Raw genomic sequence first — 18,321 nt, 5'->3', positions numbered from 1 at the left:
ATTTGCGTGCGGGAGGGGAGCAGCGTTGACTCGTTCCTCAGTGCATTCCTCACATTCTTTGCAGGAGAGGCTCAAGAGAAAGCCAGCTTTTGCTAACTTCATCCACAGTCCTCTGCATACACACACAAACACACACTGGAGGGAGTCAGGAGAAAAGAGCGAGGCGCAGCACTTCCGTGGCGAACAAGATTGTAAACTTGATAACCGGCCCACATTCCTCAGGCTGGAGGGCAATCAGTGATGCCGTTTGCCTGCCCAGCACACAGAGCTGTCAGCCATCGTGCCAGTGACATTCCTAAGCTTGGCAGCAAAAAAGCACTCTAAAGATCTGAAGGAGGAAGTTGCTGCAAAATACCTTGTATTCCATAGAGCCTGTTGAGTCGTGATCGCCGAGCTTCATCTGGATATGGCACCGCCAACCATGGCATCTCGCTGAAGTACTGCTTAAAGGACTCCTCTGACCTGGAGGCGATGCAAAGGCACAGCAGATGGTGATGTGGTGGTCTCAATTAACAGTCGAGCAGAGACGCTTGATTATTTATGTCCTTGACGGAGAGAGACAGATGTCTGTGTCAGTCTTACCTGTCAGCGCTGACAAACACGATCTCAAACTTCTGACCCGACTCTTTGATGGTTCGATACGATTCCACCAAGACCCGGGTCAAACTGCGGCATGGCGGACACTAAGAGAGAGAGAGAGAGAGAGAGAGAGAGTGAGTGAAAAAGGACATGACATGACATGAGTGAACACACAAATATGATGGCGGCAGTAGCTTTCATTGCTTTGGGCATTTCCAAACTCTGGTGTAAGTCACCAAACACCTTTCCACAAACTAGTAATTCTCTCTTGTTTTGTATCCAGCGTCTTTCAAATATAGCCCGGATCTCTTTAAACACTAATCCTGCTGTAATACTCGAGCTTGAGTGTGTGTGCTTGGGGAGCCCACACTCTCTCCAGGCAGGGGGGAGTGGTGATATGGCTGGCACTGAGATGACATCAGAATGCCACAGCACTGGGAAGGAAAACAGACCAGTCTTAACTTCCAGCTTTTCTCCTTCTCTCTCATGCTCTTCCTATTCTCTGTTAGCTCTCCCACTGGTAAAATACAAACACAGAACATTTATATCATATAAAGTAAAGAACTTGGGTCAGGCACTGATGCTGGATGAAAAGGCCTGGCTCGTGGTCTCTGTTCAAGTTCTTCCACACCAAACTCATCCAACCATGTCTTTATGAAGCTTTGCTTTGTGCACTGGGGCACAGTCATGCTGGAATAGAAAAGGGCCTTCCCCAAAGTGTTGCCACAAAATTGGAAGCATAGCATTGTTCAAAATGTCTTGGTATGCTTAAGTGTTAAGATTTCCCTTCACTGGCGCCAAGCCCAAACCTTGAAAAACTGCCCCATACCACACCTGATTTCAATAATAAGGAGGTGTGTCCCAATAATTTTGTCTATATAGTGTATAGACAAATTAGCTTAAATATTATTTGGCATTTTCTGGTATAGAAGGCTGTATCACAGTGAGACTATGCAATTTACTAAACACAGTGAAATGGACAACAGATGCCATAATCAATACATTATTTCTACATTGTTTTTGGTGCAAAATATCCAGTAGTCATCTATGAAGTACTGGCAGATCAACATAATGATTTGGTCAAAAATATTGATTTTATTAATATCATAAAGGTTCGCAATATTGATAAGCATCGCATTTGTACCTTAACATGTTATATATTATCTTTTTTATCTTGCCTCTTTCCACTTCTTCTGCACAGGCTTTTATTTTGAAATCATGTACATGTGAGTAAAAGTGCATCTGTATATTTGCTTAGAAATGTCTCTATTTGTGCACATATTGTGTATTTTAGTTGTATTTTAATGTGAAAACAAACCTATGAATATCATCTAACTTACTTATCTATTCTATTCTATCTACATAACTTACTATTTCAATAAATTGTTCCTCAGCTGCTCATGGAAGTAAACACTGCATACTGTACTGCAGAATGTGGTGTGTCAATGATAAAGCTTTATAAAGTTGACTTATGTTTGCTTTTGTTTGTTCATGTATCTGACTGAACTAGATTTTCAGCTTAAGCTGTACTGTAATGAGTTAAAAGAAAAATTTCCTCACACTGCAGGCGAAAAAGCAAACGCACAGTAAAATATAGGTCATGTTTCTCTGCCACAGGCCTTTTCAGGTCCCTAGAACACTAAGGGGGGGGGAACTTAACTTGTACTACTGTGTAAACATGTGTCAAAGCCAGGTTCTGGCATTTGGTGTTTGTAAAATTACTTTAATAGCAGATAGATTTACACATGTTACCAGGGGGAATGCAGAGCAGAAAAAAAAATGCGTCAAATAAACTTCTGCAATGGCTTTTGTGACTTGTCCTTTTCAATTTTGAATGGGTCTGGGGTGTGAGCCAGCCTTCAGGCGTCACCGTTCTGAAGAGCCGGTCTCTCAGGCTGCGGATCTGGCAGCTGCTGTGCTGACAGGCCTCGGTGGAGCCTGCACTGCATCTCATCAGGAACCGTCCGATACGACACCTTTCATGCATCACCGTGTCATGACCTTTACTGGATATCAGCAGGTCCAGCGGAGAAGAGACAATACTGATGATGTCAGTGGGGCGTGGTTACCAAAGCTGACTTTGACATTGGCGGTGAAAGGACTGACAGGGATAGTTAACCGCTCTTAATGTAAACACGCCAACACAATGGAGTCACCTCCACCCTCCTGCTCCTCTACCTTATCTGTTTCAACTAACTGCTCCGTCTCTTCCTGCTTCGCTCTGCTGGCGATGTCCTTTCTTCTCACAGAGAAACCGAGTTGGGAAGAAAAAAAAAAACCAAAACTTTGCCCTTCTTCTGTGCTTTTTGTACTCACCCAGTGTGCTGAGAAGTACACTCCCACGTAGTGTCCCTCCAGAGAGCTGCTGTCTGCTGTCTGCCTGTTGTTCCTGAGAAGAGGACCTGCCACCACCTCAGCAAATGGCTTTGGTCCCCAGGGGAACTCCAGGCCTGGGAGAGGGTAGCAAAGCGGAGTCGGGCAAGGGAGGGACAAATGCAGAGGGAAAATAGCAGAAAAAGAAAGATAAGAAAATGAGAGCGGGAGTCTGCTATCATCTTAGCAGTTCTGTGAGGCTGTGTATGAGCAGAGAATTGCTTAAAGCTAAATGATAACATCAGCATGTTAACATGCTCACAACGACCATGTTCACATGCTGATGTTTAGGAGGTGAAATGCTTGTCACATTCACCATCTTAGTTTTATGTGATGATGTTATCTAGCAGTACACACAAAGCACGGCAATAGTGTCTCTAAAAATATGTTTCAGGTAAGCTGAAGAAAAAGAAAGGGGTGCAACTGCTAACTATTTTCATTATGGATTAATCTGCCAATTACTCGATTGATCGATTGATCAGTCAATTAAACCAGGGAATGTTCACATTTGAGATGCAGAAACCCAAGAGTTTTGGCTTTTTTATTAAAAAGGACCTAAAACTATTTAACAAAACAGATTATTAAAATAACTGCTGATGAATTGTCTGCTAATTCAATAAATCAACAAATCATCATAATCCAGAGATGGTCATGGCTGTTAAATTACACTGAGTCACGTGTCTTTACTCCCATGCACATTACTTACAGGCCTTTTTGTGACATGTGCTATTGGAAATAGACACCAGACTGAAAATATGGTTTTAATGATGACTGAAAGCGCTCCCTCTCAAGTAAATGAAGGTTGCCAGGAACACTTCCCTCCTGTTCTCTTCCACACTTTTCATTTCCTTTTCAAGCTCTCTCCATTGTTATCGTCAAGCCCCGGAGATGCATTTGGTGCAGCCGAATTAAAAAGGAGGTAATCATAAATAAAACCTTGTATGGCAGGTTCATAATGGCCTCTTTATGCAAGCGAGGTTGTCTCTGGCTTCATTAGGCAGGAATGACACGTCTGCACTGCACTGCCACAGCCTTTTATTGTTGCCCTGATTGTAAAAGTGCACTCCATCTTTGCGCTGCGGGCTAGACTGTCGCCACTCAAGTCAGTCCTTTCATCGAGAGTGAAAGGCGCGGGGTCCTGAATCGTTCATCCGCCCCTTCCAGTTTCAATGCACATCAAACTTTTAGTGTCCTTTTCCTCTAACTGTGACTCCTGTAGCCAAATTGATTCATCACTGCAGACTGCCTCTCAAATAACACGAAGCAGAAAATATGTCAAAATGTACAATTAATTAAGGAGACCCGCTTTTCTGTTAAATAGGCGCTGCATAGTTAGATATTTGAGGCCTAATCGGGTGGCTGTGCCTGTGTTTAATCTTGAGCCTCATCTAATCTGGAACAACAGTTCATGAATTGTGGATAATACTGCAGGCTTGGACTGGCTTCCATTAACCGGGCTGCAAAATCTGTCCCAATCATGTGAAATCCATTCTGCGTCACTGCCACGCTGCCAAAGTGTCACTATATTCCCCCTTTCACATGACTAATGGCACTTTTTTTAAAGGTTGGCCTAACAGGCAGACTGAGATCCCTGCAGCCACAGAGGACGTCCTCTGTACAGGAAAGGAATGCAAGGCCACTCTTGTTAATTCTCTGCCTCCACTTCAAAGTGCAGAAATTGCAGGGTTTGCAGATGATGGAGTGAGACATGGACACGCTGTAATATTCATGCAGCACCATAATTACGGCAGCATCAACACAAACGAGGAGGGGAAAAGTTATTGCAAAATGTTTTATCCAAATGTTAAATGATGTGGCACTGCAGTATCTCCACAGGGAACCCTGACTTGGGTGTTTGGCAATCATCATTACAGAGTGTTGTGTCTGTGTGTATTCAGGTGTGGCTATACTCATTACATTTTGGTTTAAATTTTTGTTATCTTATTCATTTAAGTTTCATAACCAAGCTACACAGTATACTATGGACTACGGAAAGCAAGGTATTTTCATTTGGAACAATTCCACAATATTACTTTGTACTGTTGACTTTTATTACTTCAGTTGTTTTATTTTATTCTACTTAAGTGTCTTTCCTTCCACTTAGATAGAAAAAACAAACAGAGTGGAAATGCCAGTAATAAAAAAAAAGCAGCTAAATAGTGCTATTGGCTACTTGTAGTACCGCAATAAAAATTCAGTGTATGTTTGTGTGTATTTCACTACTCTGCATGTGTAGAAGGACACGTAACACAGAAGCAAACTAGGACGTATTTTTGGCTTATGTGCTTGTGTGAGCGATTTGCACTCAAGCGAGTGAACGCCATCTTTGAGGTATCCAGACTCACTGTCATATTTTCATGACATTCCCCGCATGGTTTTACATCATTTGAAGCTTGACTGACTTTACTGTAATTACATCATATTCTCGAGTCTTCTTCTTCTGCACTGCTTTAACGGCAGCTGACTTAATCAACACCACCAGCTGTTAATCTCGATGTGACCAACTCCTAATACTCACATGGCAAAATTAATGCACATTCTCCGTTAGATTTAAGTTGCTCCATTCATGCCTCAGGAGAATTTGAGTTCCTACCTGCTGCTGCTGTATGGGGGTCAAGTGGAGGAGACAGGCTGATGGGAGTCTAGAGTGAGTGAGTTTGGATGTGCTAGTCTTGATACCCTTGGTTAAAAAAGGAGGAGAAGCGGTATCCCATCTATTACTCGTAGCCCACAGAGGCTGAAGAAAGCAGCTCACAAAGAATTCAGGGTTCCACAGGTATGACGGACAAAGTGTGTGAAAAATTCATCTGTGTTTCACCCTCAAATTATCTCATTAAACAGTGGTATTTTTAGGGTTGAATGGTCGGAGGTTGGGTTTGAGGTTAACCATTCAGTAAGGAGGATTAAGGTCAGAGCTTGAGGTCAGGGAATGAAAATAAATCAGCACGATGTCGTCAGTAATAATGCATCACAAGTGTATGTTTGCGTGTGGCTGCCAATCTCACCTTTAGGGTCATCTCTGACCACCAGCAGACCATTTCGACACACCACCTTCCCCGTAGCTGCGTCCACAAACACCAGAGACGGGATACTGGTTACCTTATACTTGTTCCACAGCTTCATCTGTAGACAGCAAAACGAGAGGAGAGGTTGGAAAAATACTGGATGGAAAGAGTTGGAAAACTTACTTAAAAAGGGCGAAAATTATGTTTTCAGTGCAGCTACACTTTGTTCTCCTGAAATACGACAGTAAAAATGAAACAAATGTCAACTGATATATATTTTATAGGACAAACAGCCTCGGGAGACTAGAAGATAGAATAAACAAAATACAGGAAAGCAGTGAGCCCTGAGGTGAATTAGCAGAGGGTGAGATGCACACTGCAGCACTTTAAAGAGGCTGAACCGGAGAAAACTCATGCTGTCCCTGCCGTGTCATGAATAAGAGCAAAAGAGGCTGTGCAGCTGCGAAATAACTTCTTTTGCTTCGCAGTAAAGAAGAAATTTGAGCCCTGTGAATTATTGGTGCTTCTTGGACAGAAGATTCATACATTCTTAGGCGTTTATGAGCGACCTTTGGACTCGAGCGTACGATAATCATAATACCTCAAACACTATGTTGATAAGTTGTTGATATGAATACGAGCTCATGAAGTCAGAGAAGAAGCTTTATAGGTTGAGATTTGTGCATGAACCAATGCTATTTATAGAGTTCAGCGATGAGTAAAGTCCTTAACATCAAAGAGGAGATCAAGCATTTCACATATCTGAGACTCACTTTCCATATCAGAGGGCAGAGTCGTACGCTGTGAATAGAAAATAGCCGCGTCTTGTAAAGAGCGCCAATCGGCACTGTGAAAAGCTGCTGCTTCAGCAAGTACAAGAGAAGAAGAAGAGAAAGGGGATCCCTCGCGTGAAATCCCACATGAGCTCAGAAAATTCAGACAGGAGAAAACGAGAGACACTGTCTCCAGAAAGCCACAGTGTCAGTGGGTGTTTCACCCTCTTTTATTTAAACGATATTCTTCAGGTTCTGACCTGTTTATTGAATCACAATGCCTTAAGCGGCTTTGCAGGGAAAGATATTTAAAAAAGAGATGGATTACAAAAGAGTCGAAAGAAGAAAAAAGGTCAAAATGAACACATTTACTGTACTAGCCAAATTTATTACCTGCTGTACCCAGCCAAACGCTTAAGCATCCATATAATATAATGATTTGTGCTGTCTGGATGCTGCAGTAGTTGTTCTAATAGGTTGTGTGCCAGATGAAGTGAGTGCTGCTCTTCTTGAGGCTTGGTGATGGAAGCTTGGAGTTGGGTTACCATTGAGCTCCAGGTTGATGAAAACCTTTCTGTGCTCTTTTTGTGAAAACAATGACTGTGTTTTGCAGTGACTTCACTGCAGCAGTCGAGCACAAAGAGTCTCTGGATAAGAGAGAGGAAAGCTTGCATGGTGTATGTTTTACTCATAATGTGTGTGTCTCCTCTTTGCACAAGTTACTCATACACTCGCCAAAGGTCGACCACAGGCCCTCTCTGACAGCAGAGGTCAAACGGTCTGTCCCAGGGACAAGACGACCCGGAGCCTCCCGACAATGTTGGTCTGGAAGTCCGTCAAAGGCAAACTTCATCGTCTGCCACAGTCAACAGCTTTACCACACGCTCTGTGCTGCTCTGGAAACTCAATCTCAGCTCACAAATTGATGGGGTTAGGGGCATTAACTGTGACTGTCTCCGAAAGCTAACATGCCTGACACCATTTCACTCAGCTGCCTGCTGTCATCCAGGCTGATGATGTGAGATTTAGAGCCGGATTTAGCCGAAAGAGTGTGTGCGAATGGGACAGGAGAGAAGAAAGAAAGAAAGAAAGAAAGCAGAGTGATTGGTTCTGTACTAGGACTAAAATGCCAACAAATGTATTGCACGTCAAGGCCCAGAGGAGTCCGCACTGAGATATGTGACAGGGTAATGTGATCCTGAAAATAGTCACATGCTCAGAGATTGAAACTCAACTTAAAACATCTGCTTTTCCACCACATCACTGTTCAAATATAATTCTTCTATCTTCCACCCTCCCACAGGTTTTCATTAACTTTGTTTGGGTATTTGGGAATCTAAAGCAAAGCTAGTTGAGCTGTGTGAGTGCTTGGAGCTAAATGCTAACAAGCTCACAATGCTAACATGGTGATGTTTGACAGGTTTAACAAGCCTCAGGTTCATGATCCTTGTTTAGCATGTTTGCATGCTAATTGGCACACAAAGTACAGCTTAGGCTGATGTGAACTCATTGTGGTATTTGGACAAAAATACCTGCAGTATCGACATTCACGCAGACCATGAATGTCTGCACAAATTTTAATGTTAACCCATTAAATCTGAAACATTTCAGTTTGGACCCAAGTGATGGACTGACAGACCGAACAAAAATAACAATTATTGAGCCAGCTTATTGTCACTGAAATACGTTAAGTTTTTGGTCCTTTTTTAGCAAATATAATAACTCACCGACCAACTGACTGAGGTTACCAGGCCTACTCCTTGCATGGCTGAAAACAGAAGTCACCAAATCTGTTACCATGCTACACATTAATGAACATCCTCTAAAATCATACTCAGATAACGAGCACAGGGTTATAGTTATTTTAACAGCAGAGGAAGGTAGCTGCGTACCAAATCAGTCGTTTTGGTGCTCCCATCAAGAGAGCAGCTGAGAGATTCATAAAGCAACCTCAGAGGCAGAGTCAATTCTTCTCCTTTGTCTTGCCACTAATTTACTACATCCTTGAATTATCTCTGCCCAGTAATCTGGCTGCAGATCAGAGTAGCCCCATATGTTAAATCCTTTGAGGGTTTAGATCTGCCTTTAGAATGAAAGGATTGTTATGTTTTAAGGAGGAGATGAAGGATCTTGTACCTATAAAAGCAACGTGTCCTGGAGTCTGTCGCAAACAAAAGGATTTTAGCACCTTGAACGGCAGGAATTCATCATGCCTGGGGGGGGAAATCTCATCTTTGTCACAGCTGAGTTTCATTGTCATCTACTTGTAAATCCAAAATTTTGCTGCAAAACACTGAAGACAACAGCTTCCACCATAACCATAACCTCTTCTGCCCGTCCTCCTTGCGAATAGAAAACATGAGGATCACATTCCACAGCAATCTATTTCCCCAAAACAGTGTCACTGTCAAGAGCTGCAGGCTCTCAATTATAACTAAGACAACAAAGACAGAATTTGACATGTTGTATGTTGTAGTAAAACACAAATCATGCTACTGTGAAATCCGCCCTGATTCCTTGGCTTAAGGAACAGCCTCCACCTTTAACCATCTGGAGTCACTGTCCGTTTCTGACTACTTTTGATTTCACCTTTAAATTTCAGCTTAAAAATGGTTTACCTTGCCTTGCCTATAAATTGTCAATCAATCAAAAAATTATGTACAAATTTAGCAAACAACAAGCTATTTACAACTATTTACCTTAAAATGTAGTAAATGCCTCGGGCTTTTTATGTACAGCTATTTACAACCATTTACAACACAATCAGGTGTCACAATAAAATGCACCACAAATTATTTATAAAACTTAAAACTGAGGGGTGATGTTCAAGATACTTGTGTTTAATTTAATTGTTTTTGTCTTTAAAGCTGAGAATATTAAAGAATAGTTTGGATAAATATTAATTTTCATGCCAAAAGTTAGATGAGAAGGATTGAAACCACTCCCAAATCAGTCTGATAGCCTAAAGCTATAAAGTTAACAACTGATTAGCTTAGCTTATAGCAAGCCTGGCTCTATACAAAGATAACTCATGAAAATGTTGGCACATGTTCCCTGTAAAATGCAACATTATTACATTTTGACTTAAATAATTTATTCATTAATTAGTGAGGTTTAGAGTTGCTGGTAGAAAGATTTAGTACCTTTAGACAGAGCCAGGTTTTATTTTCCGTGTTCTCTTCTATATGCTAAGCTAAGCTAACAGGCTTCTGGCTGCAACTTTCATAGAGATGTGTTTATCAAACTATTTGTCACACTACTGATAATTAAAACTGAGTGACAAATATATTTGGGTTTTGGACTGTTGGTTGGACAAAACAAAACAAAACATGATTCCGGGAGCTATCTGTTGAGTAAAAACAAAAACTTCTGTGCAGCAGAACAGTCATTAGTTTATTAGCATACAAACTGTATTCACGGCATCTAGATCGCATGTTTCTTCTTCTGGCTTTCTCTCAGGGCGCCTGTATTCATTATCAATATCAACAGTGTGTAACTATATGGCGGAGCAGTAGGCTTGGCTATATAGTTACACAGTGGTTTAAGGAGGCCAATAATCCCAATAGAGAGCCCACCAACAGTTAAGGCTCAAGGAAGAGCTGGAAATCCATACTAACAATCCATTTACTGTCCTGAACATGCAGACATTAGCCTCACACTACGCCCGGTGCTCATCATGCTAATTGGATCATGCATGGCTGCAGATCCATTTCCAGAAGAGGAGCAAATCAGTCCACTGTGGGGCCAGTGGTGTGCATAGACATACAGGGGTTGAAAATCTTATCACCTCACTGATCAAAGAAAATGCTGATTCTTTTTAGATCTCGCTAAATTTGTTTGATGGAATCAGTGCCTGAATTAATTTCTTACATGTACACATTTGAAACTGCAATTGAGCAAGAAACGAAAACGAGGGAAGCAAACCCTGTCCCAAGATATCCGCAGTTCCATGTTAAATGTCATGCGTGGTGATCACTTTCATGCCTCTTTGCACTGCTGCACTTTATGGCAACATTTTGGTCTTTAAGAGGAGGTTCACTTACGCGGAGAACCCCCTACGGATTTGAGGGGTAAAAGTTTTACATCTGCACACATCTGCTTCAGTTTTGACCCAGTCTGTCTTCAAACATGATGCAGCTGGGTCCTGCAGTGAAATTCGGCCTCTGTCGCTAACTGGTGGGTCTCTGCAGTGGCTCTTGTGTGTTGAGAGAGCTACAGTGGAGGCAATTTTATCACTCAACGTGCTCAATTCGCCTGTGATTGTTCAAGCTCTGTCTCCTCACAGATCTGCTTTCACTGAACCGGTCAGGCCTGAGGCATCTGCCAGACGCTCCCATCACTGCTTCATTGCAACAGTGCCACTACAAAGAAGAGTCAACCATTTACAACAGAGGACATGAGAGGTGTCCTGCTGTGATGCTGATAGCACCAAAGCCTTTTACCTCTGACTATTATATGTGGTACACATGGTGATAATCCAATTGGTATCCTGAAAAAAAAAAGCTGCTGAAAATAATTTTTCATGTTATTCATCCAGATAAACAACATACAGTATTCACAATTCCTAACAGCTCTAAGTTGATTTATGGAATTGAATTTATCCTGCTCAGGAATTCATGAACTCACTGGTTTTTATTATCAGGCAAAAATGTTCCTCAAATAATCTTTTCATTCATGTCAAGGGGAATTTTCTTTGGAACAGCCGATAGTGCCGAATGGGGGGGGGAAATGTGTTTCACATTATTCTGAGTGGACACAGAGGAAATCATCCAATTTGATTTAAATCTTGAAATACCAAGAGTTGTTCAAAACGAAATTAAAGGTTTCAATTCGTGCAATGATCTCCGGCACAGAAGAGATAATGATCAGGAAATCGATGGCTTTGCGTATTCCTGTAGATCTTTAGTTGTTAGCGTGTGAAAGCCATTTGTTAGAAGATGGGAGGCTGTCTGTCTGACCAACCCCCTCAAGACATGTTCAACAACTGCATTTGTCTTTTACTGGGACTTTTTTATTGAGAGTGCCTGTGGGCGGCGTGATCTCTGACCGTAAAGATTTAGTGTAGAGGCGTCAGGGAGAGCAAGCTGGACTGGACCCTTGGTTTGCCTCTTGGCAGGCGCAAACACAAGCTTAGAAATCAAGCATATCACCTGCGCAGCACGGACAACCTCATCTGTGCATGGGCTCAGACTGCTTCATCGACAGTTCGTTCATCATGTGTCAGGCATTTTGCATTTTCTTCTGGGGTTGAAGATAGATAAGAAACAAATTTCTATACACAGTGCTGTAACTCCCCTTTTGGCTGGGCCCCTACAGGCAGTTTAGACTTGCATTCCTCTATGCTGCACTCCACCTCAGTAACTGCCTGTATCCACCTCAAAACTCTGCTGCTGTGCTTCATGGCTACTAAGGGAGCTCCCCCCTCGCCCCCACCTACCCACCTCTTACCCATACTTCAGGCAACATTATGCAGGCTGGTGTGTTACTGAGCACCTCCATCTGTGCTGCTCTGACCCGACTATCGCTTTACTCGGTCAAGAGTCTACACATCTCAAAGCCTGTGACAGCTGCACAGTTGCTGCCCTTTCTCTGTTCTAGACTGATGACTTCTCTCTTAATATTCTTCAGCTTCATCTCATCTTGCCATACACAAACCGCCACGAGAACTATGCTTTTATTTCTGCACCACAACTGTTTTTTTTTTTTTTTTTTTTAAAAAAAAAAAGCGACCTGATTTTTCTATTTTCCATCCACTTCCATGATTTCCTCGACTGTCATCTATATTCCCCAAGTGTGAAAAGTACAGGCCACCCACTCCAGCCTGCTCTACAGTGCTCATTATAGAGGCACATCCTGCACTACACATCCTGTGATGGGCAAATGTACTTCCCTGAAAATTGTTGAGCTGAAAGAACACAGCAGGCTTTGCACCAATCCTCCTCAATACAAAATGTTGCAGCTACTGCAGAGCCATTTTGGTGGTGGATTCTCCAGAACGCAGACGCAGAAAGAGACGATGGCTAAATTGCTTTTTCGATAAAGGCCCCCCGTTGCCACAGCAACTTCCCCCCTTCCCACACACACACACACACACATACACAAACTCAGGACATGTCACTGAGTGCCAGACACATTGTGGGCTCTTAGTTAATAATTCAGTGATAAATTAATGGTTTTGTGAGGAAAACAGGTGCCAGAATGTCAGAGGGCTTTGGGCAAATAATCCAGCAGAAAAAGGGAGAATGAGGGAGTGAAAAACAGAAAAAGAGGGAAAGAGAGAGGGAGAGAGGGAGGTGTGTGGGTGTTTCAGCCTTGTATGGACGCACAAAAGCGACCCCCTGAATACAGGCTCTAAATCCAAACTTGGACCTTGTACGGAGAGAAGTTTTTATGTAGGAAAGAACGCGGTGTAAAAAAGCAGGGGGTTGGATTGTAAAAGAGTAAAAAGCCAGGGCTCAATAGGTATCTGCAGCATTGTCTCTCCACAGGCGTGGGCTGCCCCTCAAGCCTACATTCAGAAAGGGCAAAGGTCGGGACGGCAGGGGGTGCATTCTTCACTCCCAGTAGTGTTTAGACCAATATGCCTGCCTCACTATCCCTATAGACTTACTGTTTTTTTATTCCTCTCTCCAGCTATCTCGTTTTCTTACATTACAAGGAGCAAAGTGTAAACCTACTACAAATGTAGGCTATATGCACACTAATGTGAAAACAAAAACAATAAATAAATAAATTGCATCCCTCTCTTTTTGCTTTAGTCTTTCATGTTTCACAAAAATTTTTCATCACAAAAATCCATCTTTTGCTGCAAAAGTCCAAAGAGAATAAAATTAAAAAAAAAAAACATCAGCCTTACATACATTAATGTGTGTTTATTACACCATTTGAAGCATACAACTAAGTGAAAATGCAAGCAACAAGCAAGACAGATGTTAGACTTATGCTTTATTACCGCTGTCACAGCAGTTTTGTTTTTGTTTCTGTTTGTTTGTAGGTAGTTTGTCTGTTTGTCAGCAGGATTACTATTACATTTTGGAGTAGATTTTGGAGTGAATTATTTTTCACTTTCACGACAGAGCCACTTAAGTACCACACAGTCTACACAGTTGAATGGGTGTTTGTCTTATATATATATATATGAGTTGTGTTCCCACGTAATGTTGTAAGTTAATTAAATATGTGTCATGCTAATATTGGGTTAACTGGGTTTGGCTGGTTTATGACCACAGGAAACCAGTTAGCCAGACATGCTAATGGCTAATAACAGTCATCAAATACTAAGTTCATCAAAACATTCTTATGCAGGTTGATCTCCGTGAGTCAATAATTAAAGTCTACTGAAAGAACAACTCAAGTTGGCGGTAATGATTTACCTCGACACTCTTCACAGGATGACAAGGGTTTAATTGTGCGAACACTGAGTCATGATTTCTCAGTTAGTTGTAACTCATGCTTCATACCACCAGCCTGCATTTCATCAAGTCGAGGCTTGCAGGGTCTGACAGACAAACAGATAGAGACGATATAAAGCTGGTCTGGCTCTAGACCAGCTGGACCTGCTCTATCAGTTACCTTAACATGACCCTCTGAGACAGGCATTATACACTTCCACTGATCGTCTAACTCATGACCTGAAAGCCTGGTGCATTTTTGGAGTTATTTTTTAAAATCACAGTGTGTGCCCAAAAAGCAACACACACGTACACACACAAACACACACTGAGATGTAATCTCAGTGTGTGGAATGATTCTGGTCAGATATAATCAGACATGCACAGAAACTGTCAGAAAAGTGTTCTCTATAGCCTCATTAAGCTGTGCACTTGGGGAACCGCAGTCCATCACATATTAATAATGAGACAAAACACACAGCAGAATATGCCTTTCAGCACAACTTGGTTTTTACGCATGTGCTTTTCACACTTCTGCTCAATTAGCTACACTCAGCAAACAGGCCCACAGCAACCATGCATTAATTCTACCCATAAGCGTTCACATTACTGTTTCTCTGGCACCCAGATTTCCTGGAGTGCCAGCGCAGGGGGGCTGGGCGTTGGGTTTAGACGGCTTCCCTGTTGTAACCTCTCTTTGACCCCACATTTAACTCCCACTCCTCCTCCTCACACTGCAGCCCTGGGAAGTCTCTCAGAGTCGCAGCTCAATCCCCAATCCCATCACAACACAACACAACACATTAATATTTATGGAAATTTGAAGGGAACATTTCAGACACATTATCAGGGTTTGTGCATAATCAGGGCAGCTCTGAATACGACAGTCGAACACGTCTTTACATTTAGGTGGCTGGTTAGCAATCCATTATGTTTTTGTTTTTTTTGCATGCACATTTTTATCCAATCTATAGGGAGAAAATACACTGCTTGCATGTCATTTCAGTATGAAACTGATTTATATTGGCATTCAAATACATTGCAATAGTGACCACATCATTGCATTGCTGGCATTACTGAAGAAAAGCAAACCAGACAGCCAACAACACACAAAATGACATGGCAATACAAAGGCGCCCTTAGGCTGCGCAATAACAACAACCTTACTTGTTCACTGCATGTCACACTGTGTTAGATGTGTCTAAAAACGTCTTGGGCTCTTGTTTTGAATAAGTAACAATTAAATAAACAAGGACTATAGCACTGACACATCTTCCAATCAGAAAGATGGGGATAGCAGATTTAGTCAACTTGAGGAAAATAAGTTTTTATGAGTTATAGCAGCTGTTACATTGAGAGATACTGGTCCAAAATCACCATATTTCTTTAGTGCTTTTGTTTCACACAGTGAAGTGAGGCATTTAACTGTCATCTAAAAAAAAGCATGACAGTCTATTTAGATCTGGAGTTATGTTCTGAACACATCCCATAAAGCATAGTAAGTGCCATGATGTTGAGACACTGTGTACTTGGCAGAGTACCGTATATTTTTGGTCCAACTGTACCCTCCACAGGCAGCGAGAAGCCTCATAAATCACAATGACACCCTGCACCTAGTCTGCCTCATAAAGTAACAGACTTCTAACAGAGGTAGCACTCCAAGGCCTCAGCATTTGAACACACACAAACAAATATATATACTATAAATAGCCACATGAGCCTGAAAATGACCTTCTGTTCCAGGAAAATGGAGCTTCTCACACATCCTCAAATCTTACAAATCAAGCCTCTGCTTGCACGACGATGGGCTGCCACATCAACAATGCTTCCCTTTTCCAGAGAGAGAAGATATTCTGACTCTTTCTGCCTATGAGCTACAAGCAGCTCTTTGGTGACATTTGGTTACATGGCGACACATTATATCCATCCATTAGCCTGTTTCCTCCTCTAGTCTTACGCTCATTAAAAGGCACATCTGTTTAGCTGCCGCTGCGGTCCAGCCCCATGCATTTTATAGCTGAGCTGTACATCTGGACCCCTCTCGTGTCTCTCACATGCACCCCCCTGCCTCTCACCCTACTCCATGCTCCACGCTTTATTCTCGGCTTAGCCCACCACCAACACCCCCAAACACTTTTCACAGCAGTGGCAACAGATTCAGGCTCACATAAGCTCCCCCATCCAGTAGAATCAGCCCAGAACTGATGAAGCTGCTTGGATTAGCAGTGAAACGTCTTCAAGTCAATCTTCACAAGTCCAGACGCCTTGCTTTAAACTCTTTGAGTGAATATGACCTGGATGACTGAGAATCTCCACAGACATGCATGCAGCCCATATTATTCCGCCGAAGAGACTCTTGGGTACAGATTTCATTTCATCCAGATTAAGCATTGCACGAAATATCCATCAAGTCTTGGCCACATGTCAAGAGATGCAATGGGAAAAACCTGGTACACAGACACAGCTTCAGTAAGCAATTTGTATCAATTTATGGTGTGTCATCAATGAATAAACATTTAATTAAGGTCTACAACTAAGGCAGATGAACATTAAAAATGGTAAAATGTCCAACAGCTTGAATGTCCTTAAATTTTATCTCGACTACCACGATTTAATTGGGACGTTAGGGATAGTATTTCACAACGTTTACATCAACTACAGAGTTCCTTACAAAAAAGGATAGTGAAAAAGAGTGGATAAAAGGAAACAAAAGCACAGTGGAAATAAAAATTCAACTGAGAGGAGACAGGCAGGCTTGGAAAAGCGATAAAATACAGAACATGAAAGCACACTATAAAAAAAGCTTCCCTGTACAACTGTGCTTTGAGAAGTGGTTAAAAAGATGCTACTGATCTGGCTAGCCTCAGCTCAGCCGGATCAGCTGGCAGAGCGTTTCAGACCTCAGGAACCTCAACAGCGAAGACCAGGTCACCTTCTGTTACCTTGTACCTGTATTGCTCTGTCAGAAGACCTGAGACTCCCCCTCCCCCCACTGAAGTAGTTATAAAAAGCTCTGATGTGTAGCTCAGAGCTAAACCCCTGCTGAGCCACAAAATAAACACCCATCATTTTTCTAGATACTTAAGGTTAGGACTGTGGTGGTAGCACAGCAAGCAGTGTCTAGTCTTATTTGTTCTCTTGTACAACATACAAGTTCCCCCCAGTTTCTCTTTGGGGATGTTCAAGAGCACCCATTACATCTGAGAGACTGGAGGGATGAGGGGTGTCTGAACCACTTCAGCTGGCTCTGCTTAACTTACTGAATGATTGTTTTGATATCCTGAATCATCCCACTTGTTGCAGGCTATCTTAAGTAACTCTGTACTACACTGAGCTTATGCACACAGCAAAAGGTCAGATCAATAAGACCCAGTGCTGTTCTATATATATAAATATATATATATATATATATATATCAGTCAAGTGATTCAGTGTTGCATACATTTTCTGAAGTAAGCCGTAATGTACAGTAATTACAATAATTTCTGTCCTTACGGGAACCATTTTCAAAAATCTTCTCATCAAAGGCCACCAACGACTCAGAGCTGATCAACAGGAGGAGAAAAACATGTTTTTACAAGTTACTGACAAAATTTTAAAAAATCTGGCCTAAAGGTCCATTAAATAACTGTTCTGGAGCTTTTGATCATATCACACAATCTTCCCCAGCAGATCTGCCTGCTGAAGATAAGCGATATGATCAAAAGCTCCAAAGTAACCCCTTACATTCCCTTTCAGGTGTTTCGTAAGCTGTAAAGGAACTTAGAACAAGTTATGTTGCTTGAATATCATGGGTGTTTTCTACATAAGTTACTATTCAACAACTTTAAAATCTCAGACTGTTCTTGAACACAACAGGGAGGGTTTTTGAAAACTCTCTGTTGTGTTCAAGGACAGTCTGAGATTCATACAGGGAGTTTTCAAAACACTCCCAGCCCACAACTAAATTACCATAAACAATATACGTAATGTGAGAAAATGAAAACGATGAAACGTTTATCGAGATGGATTAGTTATCTCAAACAAGCTTCATGTCTCAGCAGGTTGATTTAAAGTGAATACCGTGCTTGCAGCCAAGATATAGTCTATTTTGGAGAAGCACCAAAGTAAAACATGGTGACTTTGTAGCTAATGAGCTAAAACATGTAAAACCACCTGCATAGCTTTGAAGTCAAGTTCATTCATGGCATCAGAACCAGG

General features: G+C 41.9%; 1 protein-coding gene across 1 annotated transcript in view; it reads right to left on the bottom strand.

Annotated features, from left to right (window-relative positions):
• Positions 1–18,321, bottom strand: part of nxn (nucleoredoxin) — a 53,057-nt gene that overhangs the window by 7,356 nt on the left and 27,380 nt on the right. Inside the window, exons 2-5 of the mRNA XM_046389482.1 lie at positions 5,958–6,075; positions 2,896–3,029; positions 583–683; positions 356–462 (exon numbers count right to left, since the gene is read on the bottom strand). Coding sequence (XP_046245438.1) covers positions 356–462; positions 583–683; positions 2,896–3,029; positions 5,958–6,075 — 460 coding nt within the window. The remainder of the gene's footprint in view (positions 1–355; positions 463–582; positions 684–2,895; positions 3,030–5,957; positions 6,076–18,321) is intronic.

This window comes from Scatophagus argus, chromosome 5 (genome assembly GCF_020382885.2).
Source record: "Scatophagus argus isolate fScaArg1 chromosome 5, fScaArg1.pri, whole genome shotgun sequence".
In the NCBI taxonomy this organism is placed as follows: Eukaryota; Metazoa; Chordata; class Actinopteri; family Scatophagidae; genus Scatophagus; species Scatophagus argus.
Note: the sequence above shows the minus strand (reverse complement) of the source record. Positions and strands in the feature narration are given on the sequence as shown.